Consider the following 22,697-nt stretch of genomic DNA (forward strand, 5'->3'; position numbering starts at 1 on the left):
GGTGACCACCTCTGGGATCTTGGTCCCAGAGGTGGTCACCCCTGGGGCCAAGGCAAACCTCATATTCATATACAGGCAAACCTGCTAAGGTGGTGGCCATCTTAAGCAGGTTTCCCTGTATATGAATATTCATATACATAAATTCTATAACTTAACTGATCATTTTTACAGTTAAATTTTCATTAATAAAATTATTCAAATGTAAGTGTTATTAATCACATATTTTTACATTGAGCCTGGTACACGATCGCTTCACGAGTAATTTTCCAGACAATTGATCAAAGTCATTAACATAAATTTGTGTAATAACAGAGCATTATTATATAAATATTCAGCTTATAGTCTTTTGGATCATAGTTTATAACAAACAATAATAATAATAATAACAATAATTCATCTACGTCAGGGAAAAACTGGACAAGGTTCGTTTATGATCTATTGTGACCCATTCTAATAATTCTCAATAAATGTAAAAAATTATACACAAAAAAATATAATTTAAAATGATTTATTAATTTAAAATTGTCTAAAGGATGATGTTAATATATACAATTATTTCTTTTAATTTACAGTTTAAATTATGAGAATAATATACATATGAAAATGATAATTAAAATTAAACTAGGTTATATCACGTTTCATTATGTAGATATGTTTTGTATCCTAAGATCATATCAGCAGCCTTCTCTGCTATCATTATCGTCGGAGCATTTGTGTTCCCTGAGACGATTTCAGGCATAACAGAAGCATCGACTACCCTTAATCCAGATACACCTTTCACTCTGAAAAATATTAAGTAATATATTAAAATAAAAATAAGGAAGAAACACATGGATATCTTGAAACAGGAGATGGAAAATGATAATGATGAAGAAACGTATATATGCAAAAACAAGAATGAAAAGTATTAGTAATATTGTTCAAATAATAACAACAACATTATATTTATATAAATACAAGAAATGTATTTATATAAATATTCACGTAATTAGATCATATGAGTTGATTAATACTATCTCTGATTAATCTAGTTCATATGATTAATTAGATAAAATGTATACTGTAAATTTTTCTGAAGCATTTATATACTAGAAAGCATAATTTTCGCTATTCACTATTGAGGGAAATATATAGAATCTGAAATTATGTTTAATTATAGAACTACTGTTAACTTATACAATATTATTATTATAATAAGAGGCATGTTTTTATAATTCACGGTTGAAAGAATCGAAGTTATCATGCCATGAAGTCACACGTCTTTTTTTTTTCCTCGAAAAAATCTTTATATTTTAATCAGATAGTAGAAATAGGGCAGTCACAGTATTTGGCACAGATTATTAATAAATAGCTTGATTTACAAAACAAATTTAAATTTTACTATATTAAAAAATAATACTTTCCTACTGTATGAATTTTAAAAGTTCTTTCTGGAGATATTATTTTATTTAATTACTTTTTGTTTTAAAACGGGATTAAAGGATAGCTTTACCTTAATTACTAAATTCCAAATGTTATGCGAATTTAACTGTATTAATATTAAAATAAATCTAGTAATAGCCGACTGACCGTGATAGGTTTCTTATAAAAGTCTGAGAAGATATAAAAATTTAGATTTATTTATAACTTTTCCTATCTAAAGACAGGAAAAAGTTCGTATGAACTGTATTAAAAATTCATCAATTAATATCATTTTATTATTTTATAAGAAGTGATATAAATTAATAATTTTATGTCAAATCAATGGGACATTTCTATGTTTATAAATAAGTGCATTTAAAAATTTAGTTTCAATGAAATATTTGTATATTTTTCATTTCTTCCTTATGTCTCTTCTTTTCTCTTCCTTATGATCTTTATTGATTTTTATGATTCCATTTATTTGTTTTAATTTTTTTTTCTTATCATTTATACAAATAAAAATATCCATCGTATTATATTTATAAAATTTTATAAATTCTGTAGGAAGGATCTTGAAATTTCAGATTAAGACATGATTGAGATTATAATTATATTTACAAATAAAATAGTTTATTTAATTATTTCTTTATCATTTATAATACATTTTAAAATAATTAAACTATAAATGAATGAAAATGAAATTGAATTTTTAAAATTTTGATTAAAAGAAATATCAATTACATAATTTTTGTCAATTATAAATAAAAACATGACCCTTCGTAAATTAATATACGTGATATCTTTATAAATTTATTATAATTATTAATAATAACTGTTTTAACGAAATTAATTTTACTGTATTTTTCAAATTGTTGTGTATTATTTTCATATTTTATAAGAAAAATATTCTCTGTTTTATTGAAATTAAAGACAATGCCACTTGAAATTGCCTGTAATTTTAATAATAAATAAATAAACGATGCCTCACCTACCAGTCGCTTACCACAATGAATATGGAAAAAATAATCCCTGTTAATGTCCACGGGGAGGAAAGAGTTAAAATAATAAAAATAATAACTCTCGCTAATTACCACCCATCGGAGTGAGAGGGCTCAGTAGTTATAATAAACTATAGTGTCATGCCGGAGGGAGCATAAGCATTCCGTAGAGCCACCCATACTAGTAAGGTCTACAGAGAGAAATGAAGTAAAGAGTGACCCATAAGCAGCATCGATTCCCACGTTAGGGGCGTCAGATTTATAAACACCTGGCTTTAGGTATATAAGCTCACTCTCTTCTTGGAGAAAATAAAAATGGTAATTACACGTTTACAGCGTGATATCGGTTCAGCAATTCAGCCACTGACTACTAAGGCCAGTAAACCACTCAAACAGATACATTAAAAACAGACAAATCATAAGCTTATTGGCGAATAAGAGTAGAAATACAAATTAATAACATTACAGAACAATTAGTCAGGTTGACATCACACTAAAAGCATCATAATATCAAACTAAATAAAAGAGGTTAGGAAAATATTCAGGAAAATTGAAACACACACACAACACGAACAATACAATACGTACGCGAATACACTCAAACAAAAACTTGCAGCTAACAAGTAAGTCAAAAGACTGAAACGTTACAGTCTGTATGCTGCGAAAACAACAAAATAAATTATTCATAATCAACGAGACATTTTTTTTACAGACAACTATGTATAAAACCTACCTACAATCACAGCATAATAGCGCACCAACAGAAAAACAATTCACAGACTATTGATCTGCTCTTTGGTCCAGTCTAGTCACACACAAAACATGTTCGATCAAAAAAGAAGGCTTGCATAATACACCAATCATTTCGTGTATTGAAATAAACATACAAGATATCCAACATTCAATACAAAGAACACACAGTTGGAAGGCACCAAGCGTAGATAGCATTCACAACTTCTGGTACAAAAAAATTCATACCTCTGCACCAGGAACTAGCCAAAAATTTTACAAACAAAAAACCATACCATACAATACAGCATTCTCTTACAGAGCGGCAAAAAGAATGACGTATAAATCAAATGGGATGCAAAAAGCAGTTACTCATAGACTCATTCATTCTACGAGAAGCACAGAAACAAAACAGAAGCCTATACATAGCATACATAGCTTACAGAAAGGCATTCAACAGCATTCCACAGTCATACTATTACACTACTGCAAACACTACACTTAAACAAAATACAACCAACGCTCATTACATGTTTAGAAAGGACAATGATGATTCTCTACTCAGAAATAAAGATGTCATTAAATCCATGGATGAGGGAGAAACCTACTAATATTTAGGATTCTAACATTCCAAACTCATAGAATACGCACAAATAAAACAAAGACTTACAAAAGAATAAACTTAATACCAATAAAAATTAGACTAAACTCAATAGTAATAAAATATCTGAATGCACATTTAAAACAATAAACACATGCGCCATCCAAGTATTGACATATTCCTTTGGAGTTATACATTTTACACACGCAGAACTAGAATAACTCCAAAGGATAACACGAACAATATTAACAAACCATAACAAACATTACCATAAATCATCCTTAGGAAACTGACTTTTCCTCTTGAAGAAGTGCCAGGCCTCACAGATGTAATAAACTTTTACCACAAACACCGGCGAGAGTATTTCAACAGAAACAAGAAACATTACAATTACACAAAGCAATAACTCTTGCAGACAAAAACAGTACACTGTTAAACACTTATAGCATCTAACAGAGTCCATAAAACGCACAGATACTATCTCAGTCATGGGCTCTGTTGTAGACATCCTGAAGATTCAGCCAGGATCACGTTGACACAACTGAGTCAAACTGCTGACTCTTAGCTCTATTCTTTGGAGAGACGGAAAGGTTCTTGATTGCCATACAGAAAATCAGATCAAAAATACAGTACAAGAAGTACATTTTAAAAGACACAACTATATACAGATGGCACTTGTAAGAAGTGTCACATCAAGCACGAAATCATACAATACATCATATTCGGTTGCAAGCTTTTAACACAAACTGATTACTTACATCGATCTAACAAAATAACGAATGTAACAGATCAAAAGCTTGCACACAAACACAAACTACTACACACAAGACTAACCATATTACATATAGACGCCTCGGACGGTCATAGAAAACAACAAACAAAATATACTATGACCGTTCCATAATCACAAACAAAACAATCCACCAAAACAGACCAGACGTCATACTCATTGATAAACAAAACAAACCCATATAGCTGTACCAAATATCCACAACATACAAAATAAATACACTGAAAAAATTACTAAATACAGTAGAGAGTCGTTAATCGGAACGCCGGTAATCGGAATGGCCGGTAATCGGAACGATTTTCAGTCGGACTGTGTCGTGCTGAATCGAACGTTTTTGATACTAGATTTACTTCTAAAGTATAATTTTCATGTTTTTTATATTCTTCAATATATTTATTTTGTTTGTACAAAATGCAGGAATAATTTTTAACGATACGATAGCCTCGATTATTATTATAAAAATTTTCGTTAGGCTTAAAATCGACGAAAATTCAACACGAAGCGACACGCAACGGAGAAAAATTTGAACATCGGACAGGTTATATTTTTTCGTACAAAGTCGGTAATGGGAACAAATGACTAATCGGAACAACCCCAGTCCCCAATTGATTCCGATTTTCGACGCTCTACTGTACTCAGAACTTGATCATGAAATGAAGGGTTTGAAGAGAATGGCTGAGGTACTTATTGTGCCAGTAATCTTGATTGCACAGGCATCATACCATATACCAGGCATGGGCAAAAGCGGCTCCGAGAGCCGCATGCGGCTCTTTTTGAGTTACATGCGGGTCTTGCTGATAGTGTTAATTTCTGTTTTTTATTACTATTTTTACAATTTATTTTTATAATTTTGTGAAAATATGTATATTATAAAAATTCAATCTTTGTTTTATATTATATTTATATTATATAACAAAATCGCGCGCCTTACCATACTATCCGCCACGACAGTACAGAACTGCGGCCCCCATGCATTTTGCAAAACCTACATTTCGGCTCCCACTGAACTCTTTCTTGCCCACTCCTGCCATATACATTATACAGAAGTCTCGAAACAGTAGAGCTTCACAACTGCACATACATCATTCTATAAAAGGCAGCCATACTAAACACATTTCACATAGGGAATTCTTAAACACAGATACATAAACAGCACGCAAACAAAACATTTCTTTTCTGTAATTATGCCTTGACTTCAGTGCGGTAAAGCACTGGGCATCGGTAAATATGCCGTGTAGGATGCATCTCAACAACACAACGTAATAATAATTAATTTTAAATTATGAAAAATATTAAAATTGTGTGAATACTTTTCAGTATAACTGATGACAAAATAAAATAAAATTTTATGTTTACATATTTTAACAATTAAAATCTAACTCTATAAGAATAACTTTTAAGAAACAATAATAAGTGTTTTTAAATATTTAAATTACAAACCTTAATTCGGGATCGACAACTGTTGTTGAATCATCTGGAGCGCCCATTTTACAAGTACCAACAGGATGATAAATAGTCGTAGTTAGTGTTCTAGCGAGGCATTCCAAGTGTTGATCGCTTAATTTTTGATATCTTTGGCATTCTGGCACCTTAGTAGGAAAAAGACGTGCTCCATATTTTTTAAATGCTTCAGACTCTCCTAGCAACACACTCTTCTTCATCCCTACAATTATGATAATTATAAATTTGTAATTTAGGGAATTTATATCTAAACGTATAATATAATTTTTGTGATAACAAAACTAGCTATTTAAATTTTAGGGATTATCACACCAGTGAATACGATCTCATCAAAAAATTTTAATGTAACTAAGGGCAAAAGGCAATGAACAATACGCATTTAATATGTTGTTAATTTTATAGTTTAAATATGTAAAAATATTCTAAGAATGCAATATGTATAAAAATTAAATAAATTTTATTATATTTAATTTAAGCAAGGCAATGTGTTTAAATTAATCTCAAAATTTTCTGTTAAAGTAACTGATATTGTTTATGTTAAACATTATTTCTTTTGATGTCATTATAATTTATCTTAATAAGATTTCAAAAAGAAATGTACTGTACATTTGATCTCTAATACAAGTATAATACAGTAGTAGTAATGATTTTAAGGTATATTCTATCTTTATTCATAATTTCTGATACATTTAATACTTATGAATACACCCCAAAGTGTATCGAATCACTACTACTTACAGTATATTGGTTAGAAAATAGTAAGTTAATTACACAAGCTTAATCATCTTTGACTCTCTTTTTATGGATATTTAACCTGTGTTTAAAACTGTTCTATAATTCCTAAGGTTAAATTATACATGTAAATTTATAAAAGAATTTATATTTCAGTGTATAAAAGTTGGTATACACTTTTATACTTAAATTTAGAGCATAATAAGATATCAAGTAGTTTCGAACGGTTATACACTAGAAAATTTAACCATTTAAAACCGTATATAAAATGATATATTATTTAATTCGAAAAGTTCATTAACTAGCTATTCATTAAATGCTTTCAAAGCAAGTAAAAAGTGAGGTTCTTCAAAATTCATTAATCGTTGAATTACAATTAAAATCGCTAATAAACAAATAGCTACATTTTATTATCTAATAATTGTATTATAAAAATATATCTAACCTTCATCTACGATTATCAATATCTATAATTTTAAAAAACATCATTAAAAAATATGAAATTATTTTTTATATATCATGAAAAATATAGAATATTATTTTGTTAATAACTGATAAAATATAAATAGTTTTTTCTTAAAGTTTAAGTTGTTCTACATTCGTGTAAAAACAGTACCCAAAACCCTTAAAGGCATCACATTTAATTATTAATTAATACATTCAGCACATTTCTAAACCATTGAGAGTTATTTTGGATGTTTCTATTAAATTCCATCAACGTAGAATTATTTTTTTAACTTAAATGTGCTTCATGCTTTAAGATATAATTATATATTTAAAGAGAATTTAAAACAACTAACATAATTTTATGTATAATAAGCAGGGAATATATCTGTTAAAGTTTCCATAATTATCAATAACTAGCAGATAGGCCCGGCGTTGCTCGGGCAAAAGTAATGATAGCGAAGATTAAGATTATTACGTTATAGTCACAGAAGAAAAAGAGTAATTTCACCAACAAACTAAATATTTTTAATAAAAGGTCGAATTTGAAAATCGAATATTGTAATATTGTTCGATTTTCACGACGTGTTCTGATTATATCGTTCGATTTTCATCGAATGTTCTAAAGAAGAAAAGTCGAGAAAAACCGAATTAATCTGTTTAAATTTGAAAATCGAATATGTTTTAACATATTACTTTTTTTTTCTTTTTTTCCTCCAGCGCCCGTAAATCTTGCACGTCGCCTTCTCTTGTTCTCCATTGTTACTTAACACTTCTATTGATACTTAACACTTCCACTGTTGATGGAAGTGTTAAGATTTAATCCTGTCCCTCTCCCCGTGGGGAGAAATTTCGAAAAAATCCCTTCTTAGTGTGCGTTTTTGTGACGTACCGTAACTATGTACCAAATTTCAACTTTCTACTCTTAACCGTTTGGGCTCTTAACATTTCCATTGTTACGTAACACTTCCATTGTTAACACTTCCATTGTTGACACTTCCATTATTATTTCATACTTCCATTGTTACTTAACACTTCCATTGTTGATGGAAGTGTTAAGACTTAATCCTGTCCCTCTCCCCGTGGGGAGGAATTTCGAAAAATCCTTCTTAGTGTGCGTTCTCGTGACGTACCCTAACTGCGTACCAAATTTCAACTTTCAACTCCTAACCGTTTGGGCTCTGCGCTGATTATTATTATTATTATTATTATTATTATCAACTCGTCTCGATTATATATATAGATTCTAGTGCAGACATGATAAACATATCTGCACCTAGTATTTTAGATATAATTACAAAAATTGTACTTATATTTTTAAAATATCCTATCCTATCTTAGATTAGTTCTAATAAATTCATAAAAGAAGTAGGTACAAAACAAACAATTGTAAAATTAATAAATATAATGCTACTGTTTCTGTTTTTATTGTAAATAATTGTGAGATTAATTAATAAATTAATTCAATACATTGGCTTAAATCTGTTTACATTATGCATTCGTATAAAATTAAGTGGTTATGTATCCTAGGAGTGCAATAAAAAATAATTAAAGAGTAGAGGTGAGAGCGATCGAGTGAGCAATATCAATATCAAGAATACTCTGAAACTATTCAATTCTTCACGGTGTTAATACATTTATTCCCGCAGAAATGATTGCTAAATTATATTATAACGTATTTTAAATATTTGTTAATTATCTATTATTAATTAAAAGCATTTTTAAATTATTTGTTTTATGCGTTCGTCGATATATTTCTCAATTCTCACTTATTAAATTCTTTACGTATGATTCTCTTATAATAAACAATAGATTAATAATATCTAAACTGATTTATTTCTTTGTTTGAAAATTATATATTTTCTCTTATAATTTTTCAACAATGCAAATACACTACTTTAATTTTATATATGAATGATATATGGTATCTATCGATCTAAAATCAGGGCTTTTACATTTATGACTTCATAATTTGTAGAATTAATATGATAAAACTAAGCCAAGTTTATCTGCTCTGATTCTGAAATCTCTTGAATAATAAATAGGCCTGTATCTGATCTACGGAAAAAACACTGAAATGAAATTAAAAATCCATGCCAAGTTTACGAAAATTAAGTAAGATTAAAAGATATAGGTAATTTGATCTCAATCACTAATTTTTCTACCTTTAATATAATGTTACTTCAAGTTAAATAATTACTTGAATAGTATTATAGCTTGAATTGAAATGATCTTTCAGTATTAAATTATACTGAAAGATTCATTTCAATTCAGTATTAAATTATACTGAAAGGATGCGCTTTTAACTCAAAATATTCATTCTTCAATTAAATATTAATTTAACAGTTATAAGTTGAAGTGGGCCCACCAGTGCCCAAATGGTTCTTTCCCTGAACACTGGGAGTTCGGGCGTGAGTCCGCGCCTCGTTAGGACGGGAGTTTTCCGGGTTTTCTCCACGTCTGTAACGCCTGAATAGGGGCCAGTTACCCCCCAAAAAAAACCTCCCGAAAGGCATCCCCTTAAGCAGATAATCCAGTGTTGCGTTGCCATAACTTAATAAAACAAAACAATAAGTTAAAGTGATGGATCGCTTGGGGTTCCGACAACGAATCCGGACGATTCGAAAAACCCCAGGAATTTTTCCGGAGATGGTCAATCCGAATATGTCAGGCCCGATTCCTAACCATTGTGGACCTGGCCGAACACATAATGGGCTTGCTGAAAAGGTCTCGGGGCTAAAAGAGTTTTTAGAAATATGTTGAAGTGTTAAAAATTACGTTTTTGCTAACATGATCAAAGGGCGAATTGTGCATTTCATTTTATAATAATGTTTTTGCCCTAAAATATGGCTTTTTAGTTTATTATACTTTTTATTGTGCCGAAATTTTTTGCATGGATTTATATGGCATTATAGTATATTTTAAAATGAAAATTGATACAGTTGGCTTACTTCTTTTGCATTTTCAATATCACATTAAATTCAACCTAAACTTATACCTTTAGAAAAACGTTTATTTCGAAACAATAAAGGAAAAAATGACTTGATTAATTTTCGAAGAAAGTTAAGTAACATGCAGACATTTTTTATAATTCGAATACCAAAAAGTTCTTTTGCTTTATTAAGTTTTCATATTATATTACTATAGCTTCTTTCCTCTATTATAACTATTACATTTTTTGTGTTACTGCACACTTAAACTTTTAGGGCTTATCACACTGACTTGAAGAAAGAGTCTGCAGATAGCAAGTAATAATAAATATACTTTAGTAATATTTGTTATTGGTTGCTGTATTTGTGGATTTTTACAAGTTTGGTTTTAACTTTCAGCTGTCTTTGGTATATACATGTTCTAATTTTACTAGATATTACACACCAAATGTTTACATTACCAAATTGTCTAACTCAAGAGGGGCCATTATAAAGCCCGAAATGCATTTTAGATTGGTAATTTTGTACAGAAAAGTTAATATATTTATATAAATGGGTGTATATGATTAATTAATAAACTCTTTTTGTCAACGTAGTCAGTGTAACCCTACAAGTTTAAGGGTTAAGTAACACAAAAAGTGTAAAAGTTTTTATGTGTGTATTCACTTTTAAATTTATAATTCTTTTCGAATTCCTGTAAAACATGCCGAGTAAAGCTTCGATGTCGATATATCTTTTAGATATGCTTGGCTTTATGACATTGAATCTCTAAATCAAATGAACTGTACAATATCTTCAGTATCTAATTGATGAAGAAAATGGAGGGGTTAAAGATCTAGTTTGCCTATACAAAACCCAGCCCTGGATAAATGTTAATAGTATTAAGAAGCAAAATGTAAATTTTTAAGGACTTTTAATCTTCCTTAATTTTATAATTAAGAATTAAACAATTCATGAAATGTTTAATTCTTAATTAAAATGAAGCATTCAATTTAAGATACGATACATTAGATCATATACTAACAATGCATCATTAAATATAGTTTCATATATAGTCTATTAGACGTTATTATATTTCAAAACTACCTTAAAAAGCATATTTTTATTAACATATGCAGATTTCCATTAGAAATGCTAATAATTTATATCCAAAATAAAAAAAACAAAACAAAAAGTGGATGATTGAAACAGATCCGACAAGCTTTTTTATCTAAAAATATTTCAAAAAATCCAGCAACGAGTTGCTTAACTTTCCCGGCAACATTTGGTGGCATTCTATGTTATCATACTTATTTTAAAAACTATATATTTTTAACTACTATAAAATGGGGAACAGCTTTATTTTGAGGATAGGAATGTGTTTTATAGAAAATTGTAAATGGTAATAACGAGTAAAACGAGATACACACGACCCCCTTTATCTCCTCACTCCGTAGACCTGTAATCACCAAAATTTAATAGCATCAATTCCCCTAATAACTAAACCTCCCTGCAAAATTTCAGAAATTTTCGAGTAAAAGCACAGGAGTTATTAAGCTTGAAAGAGGGTGAACAAAATCGTGCTACACACACACACACACACAAACATCCATGCATACAGAAATTACCCCCCCCCCAAATTTTTTGCATTTCTCGACATTTCAAGGTGTCCTGAGTCCAAAAATGTAAAAATTTTGGCGATCATTTTTTGACCGATCGCCATACTTTCCCTCTGTTATATATAACAGTCAGGAAAATAAAAGTTAAATAAATAAAAATATTTGAATGCTATACATTGTTCGTTTTAAATTTTAAAAATATGCGCAATATATTTTAATATTGCCATAATTTGCAGAAAATAAACTTTTAAATTTTATAAAGTTTATATTTTGTTTAATACTAAACGTTAGACATTTTCTGACGTAATAAATTAGAAATATTGGCATCCATTTCTTAAATATACACCAGAAAATAATATATTTTATTTTAAAACTGATTTACTAATTATGGACAGTTTTCAAATTTTATTCTCACGAATTGAATCGAAATTTATGAAAATCATATTTAAATGGGGGTAAATAATGCTATCATTTACAATTTTCAAATGTAAAAGTCAACCGAATAGGGCAATGCAGCCGAAATATGTTTTGACTGACAGACATTTTTGTAAAACAGAAAGTGGTTATGAAAATAATGTTACATTTGTAATTAAATACAAACTTGTGAAAACCCCAAAAAGTAATAAAATCTATATTAGGGGTCCCCAAAGTGGTCGATACCGACCCCAAGAGGTCGATAAGAGTTCTCCAGGGATAGATTAATACACGGGTCGAAAGAAGGTTGATTAATACCAAAGAGGATCAATTAAACTGTCTAGGAAAAAAAATAGAATATTCCAATAAAAATTCGAAATACGGATAAGATTAACTACTGACTACCCTAGTTACTTGAGTTTTGACTTAAACTTGAAGTTGAGTTTAAACTTGAGTTTTGCCTTAGCTTACGCCGCTTTAAGCATTTGTTACTCTGTTTTAACGCATCTGGCAACTGTATTAGTGTTGCAAACATGTTATGAACGCTGGTAGTTCATTATACACAGACATATGTTGCACTGTTACACTCTAGTAGGGTTGTCACTCTAAGTATTTTATATCTAAATGTGGATATTTTGTCCTTTACAGAGAAAATATCGTAATATATCGAAAATCATTAAGAGAAGACTTGGAGAATATGCATGTTCCCGAATGGTTTGCTAATCCATTTGATGTGAAAATAAATAATAAAGGTAGTGAACCTAGCTTAGAAGATGAACTGATTGAAATGTGTGTAGATCTCGAAGCTAAAGCGTTGTTTAAAAATAAAAACCTCAGTGAATTTTGGAACAATAACAATATTGCCACTAAATATCCCAAGCTCACAGCAGAAGCCAAACCTTTCTTACTTGCATTTCCAACTTCATACATGGTTGAAGCTGGTTTTAGCCACGCGAATACAATTTTGACAAAACAGAGGAACAGATTGAAAACTGTGGTGATTTGCGACTAAACTTGCCAATTTTCAACCGAATATCAATAATCTTGCTGCTTCTCTTCGGACATATTCATCCCACTAATATCAACTATTTTAATAAAAAGGTATGTTAACATATTTTTAAGGTATTCAGTGGTAGTCGCAAATGACTGTGAGAGGTTTATTCATCCAATATAATTTATGTTATGTTTTCAAAGATAATTGTGTATTTTACGTATTATGGCACGTACGGTTTAAAATATAATAATTTACACTTAGTTTTTCATGTGATAAAATTCGTCGGTGAGGTGTAACATGACAATCAAAATTTAAAGTAGTTATATTTGTTTCATTCTAGATGTAATTTTAATTTAACGTTCGTTTAATTAAGGAATGTTTAGGTGGAAATAAATGTTTAAAAACTATGCTTTATTGCATAAACTTACCATCTACCATGACCATAATGTCATGTGGATGAGATAGATAATTTGGATCTATAATTGGGTGGTCGTAAGGATTTGCACTTCTTAACTTTATGTAACCACGACTCTTGGGTCGAAGTAATACTGGCAACATGGAGAATGTATCACGATTAGAAAGTGGTCCGTAAAAGGAATTCCATGTCTGAAATGTTCAGGATATTCTATAAATATATCCAAATTATAAAACTATAACTCTATAATTTACTTACGGCTTTACTTATCCCGCCAGCCGGCATATGAAAATCGCCACCGTCAGATGACATGCTTCCCGATGCAAAATGTATTTGTATATCAGGAAAATCGTCCGAAATATTAGCATAACGTGTATTAATAAAAGCTAAACCTTCAACTCCACCCGGTATAGTCCAGGGTCCTTGAAAATGATTTTAATTGGGTTAAGATATTTCAATGAGATTAATTATATAGGCCTAAACATTTTTTAAAATAAATATAAATCTTGACAACTAACACACCTTTTCCAGAAACAAAAAATCGCACTCCATTAACTGCATTGAACATACGATAAAAAACGTTAGAGACAGGTTTCTCCAGCAAAAAACTCAATCCAAGTGGATAAATATGATCTTGGAGGTTGTAACCGACTGCCAGATCTGATATGACCGGAATCTGTAACATGATATATGAATTATATAATGATTTTTCGTACCTGTGTCCTTATTAATTTAATTTATTCTTACCCCAAATTTCTCTAAATCTTTTCCAGGGCCAATTCCCGATAGCATTAATAATACTGGTGAATTTATAGCACCAGCAGATAAGATAATCTCTTTTCTGGCGTACACAATATAAGTTTCGTTAAAACGATCGAATTGTACGGCTCTAGCTCTTTTGTACTTATCAAATAAGATCTAAAACATTAATACATAACTATGTCATTAATTTTATTCGCGAGCAATTCTATGGTAATGCTTAATTAGTCTGAAATCAGAGATTAGAAAGTAAGATAAATTCTAAAAAAATATATATATATTTGATATAAAACATACTTTTGTAACATATGAAAACAGCAAAATTAATAGATTGGAACGATATTTCACTGGTTTCAAGAAAGCCTTGTTAGTGCTGCATCGCTTCCCTTTCCTAGTTGTGGTTTGTGGGAAAGAGAAACCTAAAATTAAAAAAATAATAAGAATTTTTTTAAAATATTATTCTAGATATCTTTAATCACGTTCATATTATAAAATTTTTATTGAGTAAATTACCTGTTTGTCTCTTGCTATTGATATCTACATTGGGATATCCGAAAATCTTCCCCGATTCTAAAAACGAATCCATTAAAGGGGTAGAATATATAGGAGAAGAAACTGTTAGGTAACCTCCCGAGCTGTGGAAACCTAAAATAAAGCGTTGGATACAATTCGAAATCTTAAAATGATCCATAAAAATATATAGAATGCAAATTTATATGACTATAAAATTATATTTGATTTATTTAATGTCTACTACTTCTAAATTGTTCATCCATTCCTTAATTATTATTTATATAATTAACATAATTGCATATCAAATGATGTTTGACTTGTTATTTCAAAATTTAAACTAAATTAAATCTGTCATAAACTCGTTTTTATTTACCATTATCAAGCATATCCGGATCTAGATTATCTTCAGATTTTAGAAAATAGGGAAAGACGTCTCTCCATCCCCATCCATAAGCTCCCTTCCTAGCCCAATTGTCATAATCACGACGATTTCCTCTAACGTAAAGCATGTAATTCAGTACACTGCATCCACCCAAAACTTTTCCTCTCGGCCATTTCGAACGCTAAAACATAAAATTTATATAATTTAATTAAGATTTGAATATTTTACATAATTTATCTCTGAGCATATTCGTGATTATAACTTTATAAAAAGCGTTTCAGATATGAGTAATTATTAAAGGAAGGAAAGGAAAATGCGTGATTTATAAAAAAAGAAGAAAAAATTAGACGTTCAAATTGAAAATGTCCTAGAAAATGATGACCAGGTTTTATTAAAATTGGGACAGTTTTCAAAAAGTAAAACTTGCTTAATAACTTTAACCCTGTTAAGTCTGTAAAAGAGAGCTTGACTGCATTACTGTACAATACTGTATATTATATAATGTAAGGTAAATATTTCTATTCATTGTGTGAATATGACAAGTGAAGACATTGTTTTCAATATTAATTTTTAATTAAACTACCGTCTAAAGATAATTACAGCAATCTCTACCAGCTTATAAAACTAGAATAAAATATATTTTGGTTGCTCACTTTAATAACAGACTAACATGTAAAAAGAATAACTTAATCATGGAGTAAGTTAAGTTAATTTAAACTTTACAGATAAAAATTTCTTTATCGAAATACACTGTAGGATACAGAAGATAATATTTTTCTATTTTCGGGTTCACCGATTCAGTTAATTTTTATTATGTTGAACTTTGATAAGAAGTAAAAAATGATTTAATGAAAAATACATTCGCTTGATAAAAAATATTTTAAAAGAAATTAAACAATACTTCTCACAAAAGAACTAGGTAAACAAGTAGCTTATACACATTATGAGTTATTTTTTAAAAGTTTTATAATACACACGCCATAAATCTTTATTAAAAAATTAGTTCTAAAATATGGAATAAAATCCTCCATTATCTAATCTACAGCATTTTACAACTCATTATTAAACAATGGGTGTTTGCTATGCAATAAACAATAAACGATGATGATGTAGATTTATTATTATTGTTTTAAAGTATGATAACCCTTCGATTAATATCCGTAAGGCGTGAGTTGGATTTTGTAATATATTTGTATGTCACCGATCACTTGTATCTGTTTGATTGTGAATAATATATGGCCTACATGTTCTAATATTATTGTAACTTCCTTACTTTGCATGAGCTATGTTTCATATAGGAATTTTGATCGTTTGATAAGTATTTTAATTAAAATTGTTAGGGGATGAAGTTGTCTAAACACCTCTTTAACAGGATATGGTCTGTCCATTCACACAGAAAAATTCACATTACTCAATTGATACGAGAAAAAATTTAATGTTTTTAAATAATATTATTTTATATGCTGTTTTAGAAGTTTGATTTCATATTATACAATAGCACGTGGTTCATACTGTAGTTATAATTACAGAATGTAGGTCTATTGTTACGAATAAGGAAATTACATATTTATTTTGACGACGTAAAATTAGATGTAAAGGATATTTTAAAATTTATTAAATTAAAATATATATCATTAAAAAAATCAGGATATTTAACTTACCGTATTATAATATTAAATATAAATAATACAATATTGTTATGGTAGTTTGAATGTAGCAATTATCTTGTTAATAGAGGAAAAATACTAGATTATTTAAATATAACAAGATAATTATTTTTTTTATTTTAAATTCTATTTAATGAATAACTTATTTATTAAACAACGGATGTAACTTATAAGTATCTCATTACGTGTTATATCCTTCCATATACCCTAAGGTAAAATGGCTGAGGAATGAGGGAAATTTTGTGTAAGATATTTAGTTCCAGGGAAATTTTATTTTAAAAATTCTTATAAATCTAGATTTGAGCTGTTTAGAATAGGAATAAACATATTAGTTGTGTGAAACATCGAAGAATTTCCCTGTAAATTTATTGGGTCGTTGATGAATAACAAACACTTTATAGAGATAAAATCGCAATTTTTATAAATTTTCTGTTCTCAATCGAACTTAAAGATAACAATTTTCTAATTGTGCATTACAGTACATAGTGGTACATGCTCTGCTAAGCTGTTAAATTTTCTAAAATATAAATAAATCTAATATTTATACTGGCATCACCACTTAGTAAGCGTTTTAAAATTCAAATCCCCTACTCTTGTTCCATTTAAAATTTAGGCTTTTATAATTAGATATGATAAGTATTTTTTCTACATTCTCTTGAATTGTAGGTTATCGTTTGAAGTTCATTCGAAAAAAATGAATTATCGCATATTTGTTTTGCGTCTTTTATATCTTTCTATAAGCTGTAAATGCATTTAAATAATTATTTAAAGCTTACCCTTCCTTCTAAACCGAAACATGAATATTTCTGAGGTTCTGTCATGTAGCCCCAATCAACTGGAGACAATTGCAACCCGACAGCGATAAACGGAATATCTGTGATTAAGTTTTCATTGCTTCCTGCTTCTAACAGTAATACTTTGTTCCTAGGATCCGTAGAAAGACGATTAGCGAGAACTGCTCCCGCTGATCCACCTCCAACTGTAAAAGGAAAACAATGCAAATTATGTAAATTGCACATTTGTGACATTATAGATAAATAAATAGTTCATTTATAGTCTAAAATAGGGGAATTTAGGATGAGTTTTTTTCTAATTTTGCAATTAATTAAAGCTTTAAAGAAATTCAGATCTATTTCATGAAAACGATACCTAAAATTACCAGTTTTTTATACTCTTATTTATTTTTCTTGGAATCTCATTTACTTTCTAGAATTGTTTTTCAATTTAAATCGTCGAAAAAATAGTTTGTCTGCCCGTAAAATAGTTCGAAAACTAAAAAAGGAAATAGTAATAACGAAATATATTTACATTAGACTCGTAAATAAATGACCACATCGTATCATATTCTGCTTATATATTAATATATAATTATTCTTAATCGTATATATTTATGATGAACAGACATAAATGAATATTTTAATAATTTATAACACCTTTTCTCAATCTTTTGATATGATGGAGCACTTTTGTTTCCTCAATTATGCATAGCACCAATATGAATATACGTACAGTACGTATGTATGTATGTAGGTAAGTAGGTATGTATTGATAAATTAAGAAAGCAAATAAATATATTATTTTCTATTAATAATATAATAGAAATTTATATACTTATATAGCATTTTTATCAAATAATTTCATTACCGTAAATGTAAAACTGGTTCAAGCAATATAATTCTAACTCCAGTTTTAAAAATCACTCAATTCGAACAAATACAGTTAATTACGTATTCATTTCCTGTATACAGCATCTTTTAAGCAATTATATACAGTAATTTAAGCCACTTTATATAATTAATAATTATTAATTTCTATAATTGATTTTCATTCATCGCGCATTAAAGCGATTATAAATATAATTGACGTATATATTATTAGCATAATATAACTGTATGTAAACAAGAAAAAATATTCAATTAAATATCTTAAAATAGATTATTTTTCAGCTAGTTTTTAGATTTAAAACATGTAGTTTATGCTCCAATTGTTAGGATCGATTTTTTTACTTTAAGAGTATTTATGACTGTATTGCATCTTTCATGGAATATTAAGTTAAGCACGTCTTTCGATAAATGACAGATTTATTAAGGACTAACGACGATTAAATGCTTTACTGATGATTTTAATGATAAGCCTTTAAGGCTTTTTAAAAAGTTATTAAGATAATCACATTGATTAGAAATTTGGAAATTGGATTGTAGGCCTATAAAGAATCTAAATTAGAGATTTCAGATTCATATATAATTCGCATGGATGATTCGTTCGTGTATGTTTACATGATCATCAGTTTCATCTTCATTATATTGAATTACTATTATTATGAATAATGAAACATATAAGAAGTGAATAATTATATAATTCTGTATGAAAAATCAGAAAAAAAAAAAATATATATATATATATTTTAAGACCATTTAAAACTTAATTTACTATTAAAGTGGTACCCAGTACTGTGTTTTTCACTATTGTCGCAATTTCTCTATAGAATTTGAACTACGTTTCTTCATCTAACAAGACTCGCATCACTACTGGAATATTTTATATAAGTTCAATTCCAGTGCGATATTTATCCTTATTAAATCTCTTTAAATATATACATATATATTCTCATCTACATCTATATATACACACATTTATTTTCATAAAGACAAACTTTAAATAGTTTTAAGCTTCAACTTTTTCATGTAAATACAAAAAAAAAAAAATTTCTTATATTTATTTATTTTAAAACGGTATAAAATCTTCGTATAGACGTACTGTACAACATGGCTAAGATATGTAAACTTATAGTTCAATTTATAAAAAATTTTATCATTCAGTTAGAATATATAATGTCTTCCTTTCCAGATTATCCTTTAGATTATCTCTGGATCATCTTTCCTTTTCTAATTTTAAGCTTTGTTAATTTATATTATTGCGGAAATATATATACATATATTATTGAGGGATACTCAAGCTGTTTCTTGATTCAGAAAAAAATTATTTAAAAATATAAATTTCTTTTTTCCTTTTACTCATTAAAGGAAACAATAATTAAAAATAAAGTATCCAAAATCTACAAACTAAAATAAGATGAATAACCTATAATAATAATAACTGTTTTAAAGTAAAATGAAAAATAAATAAAAATCAAATGCGAGCATGCAGTTAATCATGCATAATATTGCCTCACTTATATATATATATATAATTTCTATTGTTAAAATATCTTTAAAAAAGAGAGAAAATCCTCTTTAAAAATTACTTACTTATAATGTAATCATACTCTTTTTCTAAAGTTTTTGTGACTTCTCTTCCAATGTCCATTACTCTGAAAAACGAGAGTAATGATACTAGCAATCGTTTGAAGAAATTCATGATGGAAATCAAAAGTCGAATGCCTGCTGCCTCTTAATCGGGTCAATTCTTCAACAGTTGGAGACTGCCACGTGATTGCTGTACAACCTACCAGAAATGTCTGCCCTTAATTCTCTCGACCCTGTTCTCGCTTCCAGCGAATGCTGTTGTTATCATCGATGAAGGAAGTGAGACTAGGTTTTAGAAGTCAAGGTTAAAGAGCCACACGAGAGAAGGAAAACATTTATTTATTTTTGCGCTCTATTTTTGAAATTAGAGAAAGTGGTAACGAGTATGATATGCCGAAAAAAAAAATTATTTATTAAGTGAATGAAGACGAGGAAATTGTTTTTACGTTTCGGTATGCCTTTTTTTCTTTGTCTTCTTGTGATCGACTGACTGACTTCGAATATTAATAAGTCGATTTAATTTATTTATATAACAATAAAATTTTGTAAATAATAATTAAAGAGTCTACAGGATTTAGAGGGGCCATATAGACCATAAAAGTGCGATTTTCCCCTCAAAATAAAGCATTTAGTAGTCATTTTCTAATTTTAAATTATTTTACGTTCAAACCGACCGATATGCATTAATTGTGCTATTAAATTTTAGTATTTATAAGGTTAAATTCATTTATTCGTATATTTGACTTGTCACTTATAGAAATAGTCCCCTTCATTTTATCCCTTTTAACGTTTTCATCAATATTGTCACATATTAATTAATGGTAGTTTTTTAAATCCATTTAAAAAATGAGCCAGCCTATAAATTCTTCGAAAATAATAGTTTTTCTTTAAAATAAAATAAATTTAACTCTCGATTTAGAAATTCTAGAAAAGTCATATTTGCAGTAGTTTGACCTGAACAGTAACATGCATCCGCATTCGCAACTTCTTACACGAGTTAAAACTAAACCTATGAGCTATTGTTGTCATAAGCAGTGTCGTGTTAATAGATACTAATAAACAATTTTAACATATCTATTAATTTTGATAAATTAATCTTAACTCTATAAGTTATATTAATGATAGATTATTCATTTGTATAATGAAAACAATTACAAAATTTATACAACAGTATGTTATATTCGGGCCTATATTTCAATGGGAAGTGTGTGAACTTCACATTAAAATATATCCACATATCATAAGCTATATCGTTATTTGCATGTACGCAAAACTCATAAAGGAATGAAATATTTGAATGGAAATTGGGTGGAAAATTGGAATAAAGAATTTAGAATATTCACAAAAAAGTTATTTTTAAAAATATAAAAATGAATCACGTTTTAGTAAATAATTTGTTAAGCAACTTTACATAAATGTTACACGTGTATATCTTCACGTATCATTTATTATGTATACAATATTTAATTTTTAAGCACTTTAAAATTTACTATCTTGTCTGTTTATCTTCAAACTAGTTTACAAAAATAAAGTAAAATAAAATAGATATTTTAAGAGGTACAAATTGAGTAAGAACTGGACTAGCTTGTTCCTTTTAAAAGATTAATTTTAATGTCATAATTTAAGTAATTTTTTAAATATTTTATATTTATATATTTAGCATTAGTTTTCGAACTTGATTTTCTAATTCTTTATGGTTTATTTTATAGTCCTACTAGCTGACCCGGCAAACGTTGTTTTGCCATATAAATTATTTCTAGGTAATTTCTAGCTGACCCGGCCACGCGTTGTTGTGGCTCAAAATGTATCTATTATAAATGTATAACACTTCCCCCGTGGGGGAATTTCAAAAAATCCCTTCTTAGTGTACATTCTCTTGACGTACCCTATTAAAACTCAATCAAAAACGCATCTAAAATAGTATAATAAAAGCCGAGTTCTTCACAGTAAGCCTTAATCCCGTCACTTTTCCCGCTGGGGAATATCGAAAAATCCCTTTTTAGTGTATATTCTGTTGACGTAACCTATTAAAACGCAATTAAAAACGCAAAAAACCGCATGTAAAATAGTATAATAGAAGCCGAGTTCTTCACGGTAATCCCGTCCATCTCCCTCCACTGGGGGGAATTTCGACATGTATATTATATAAAAACACGTGCGTATTCGAATGCAACGTTGTGTCAAAATTTCAAAGGAATCGGTAGAAACAAACGAACGTTATATTTTATTTATATAGATAGATAGAAAATGATCTGCTTCAGTCCATTCTCACAGAAAAGCAGAATGCCTCACAGAAAAACAAACTTAGGTCGTCGGAAGTTAGCGCCATCTGTTGGACATAAAAGCCTTAATCCATATATAAATATATTTTTGAAAGGGGGAAATGGTGTAGGGGTATGAAAAATAGATAGTAGCCGATTCTCAGACCTACTGAGTATGCATATCAAATTTGGTAAAAATCGGTAAAGCCGTTTCGGAGGAGTAAGGTAACTAACATTGTGACACGAGAATTTTATATATAAGATAATGAAATTCTTCAAGTAATCAAGTGTTTGCTTATCAGTTATTTTTTTAATGTTCTATATTTCCAAATAATAAAATTATACATTATTAAATAACACTTC

General features: G+C 28.8%; 1 protein-coding gene across 1 annotated transcript; it reads right to left on the reverse strand.

The window, feature by feature from the left end:
- Positions 1-494: 494 nt before the first annotated feature.
- Positions 495-20,183, reverse strand: LOC136972358 (glucose dehydrogenase [FAD, quinone]-like). The gene is made up of 11 exons (XM_067266928.1): positions 20,077-20,183; positions 17,605-17,807; positions 15,153-15,342; positions 14,780-14,911; positions 14,564-14,685; positions 14,255-14,425; positions 14,030-14,183; positions 13,766-13,929; positions 13,521-13,698; positions 5,960-6,182; positions 495-782 (listed from the first exon to the last, which is right to left on the reverse strand). Exons 1-11 carry the CDS (start codon positions 20,132-20,134, stop codon positions 632-634), a joined length of 1,746 nt encoding a protein of 581 aa, XP_067123029.1. The 5' UTR covers positions 20,135-20,183; the 3' UTR covers positions 495-631.
- Positions 20,184-22,697: the final 2,514 nt, after the last annotated feature.

This window comes from Centruroides vittatus, unplaced genomic scaffold, assembly GCF_030686945.1.
Source record: "Centruroides vittatus isolate TY-2023 unplaced genomic scaffold, ASM3068694v2 contig_290, whole genome shotgun sequence".
Taxonomy (NCBI): Eukaryota; Metazoa; Arthropoda; class Arachnida; order Scorpiones; family Buthidae; genus Centruroides; species Centruroides vittatus.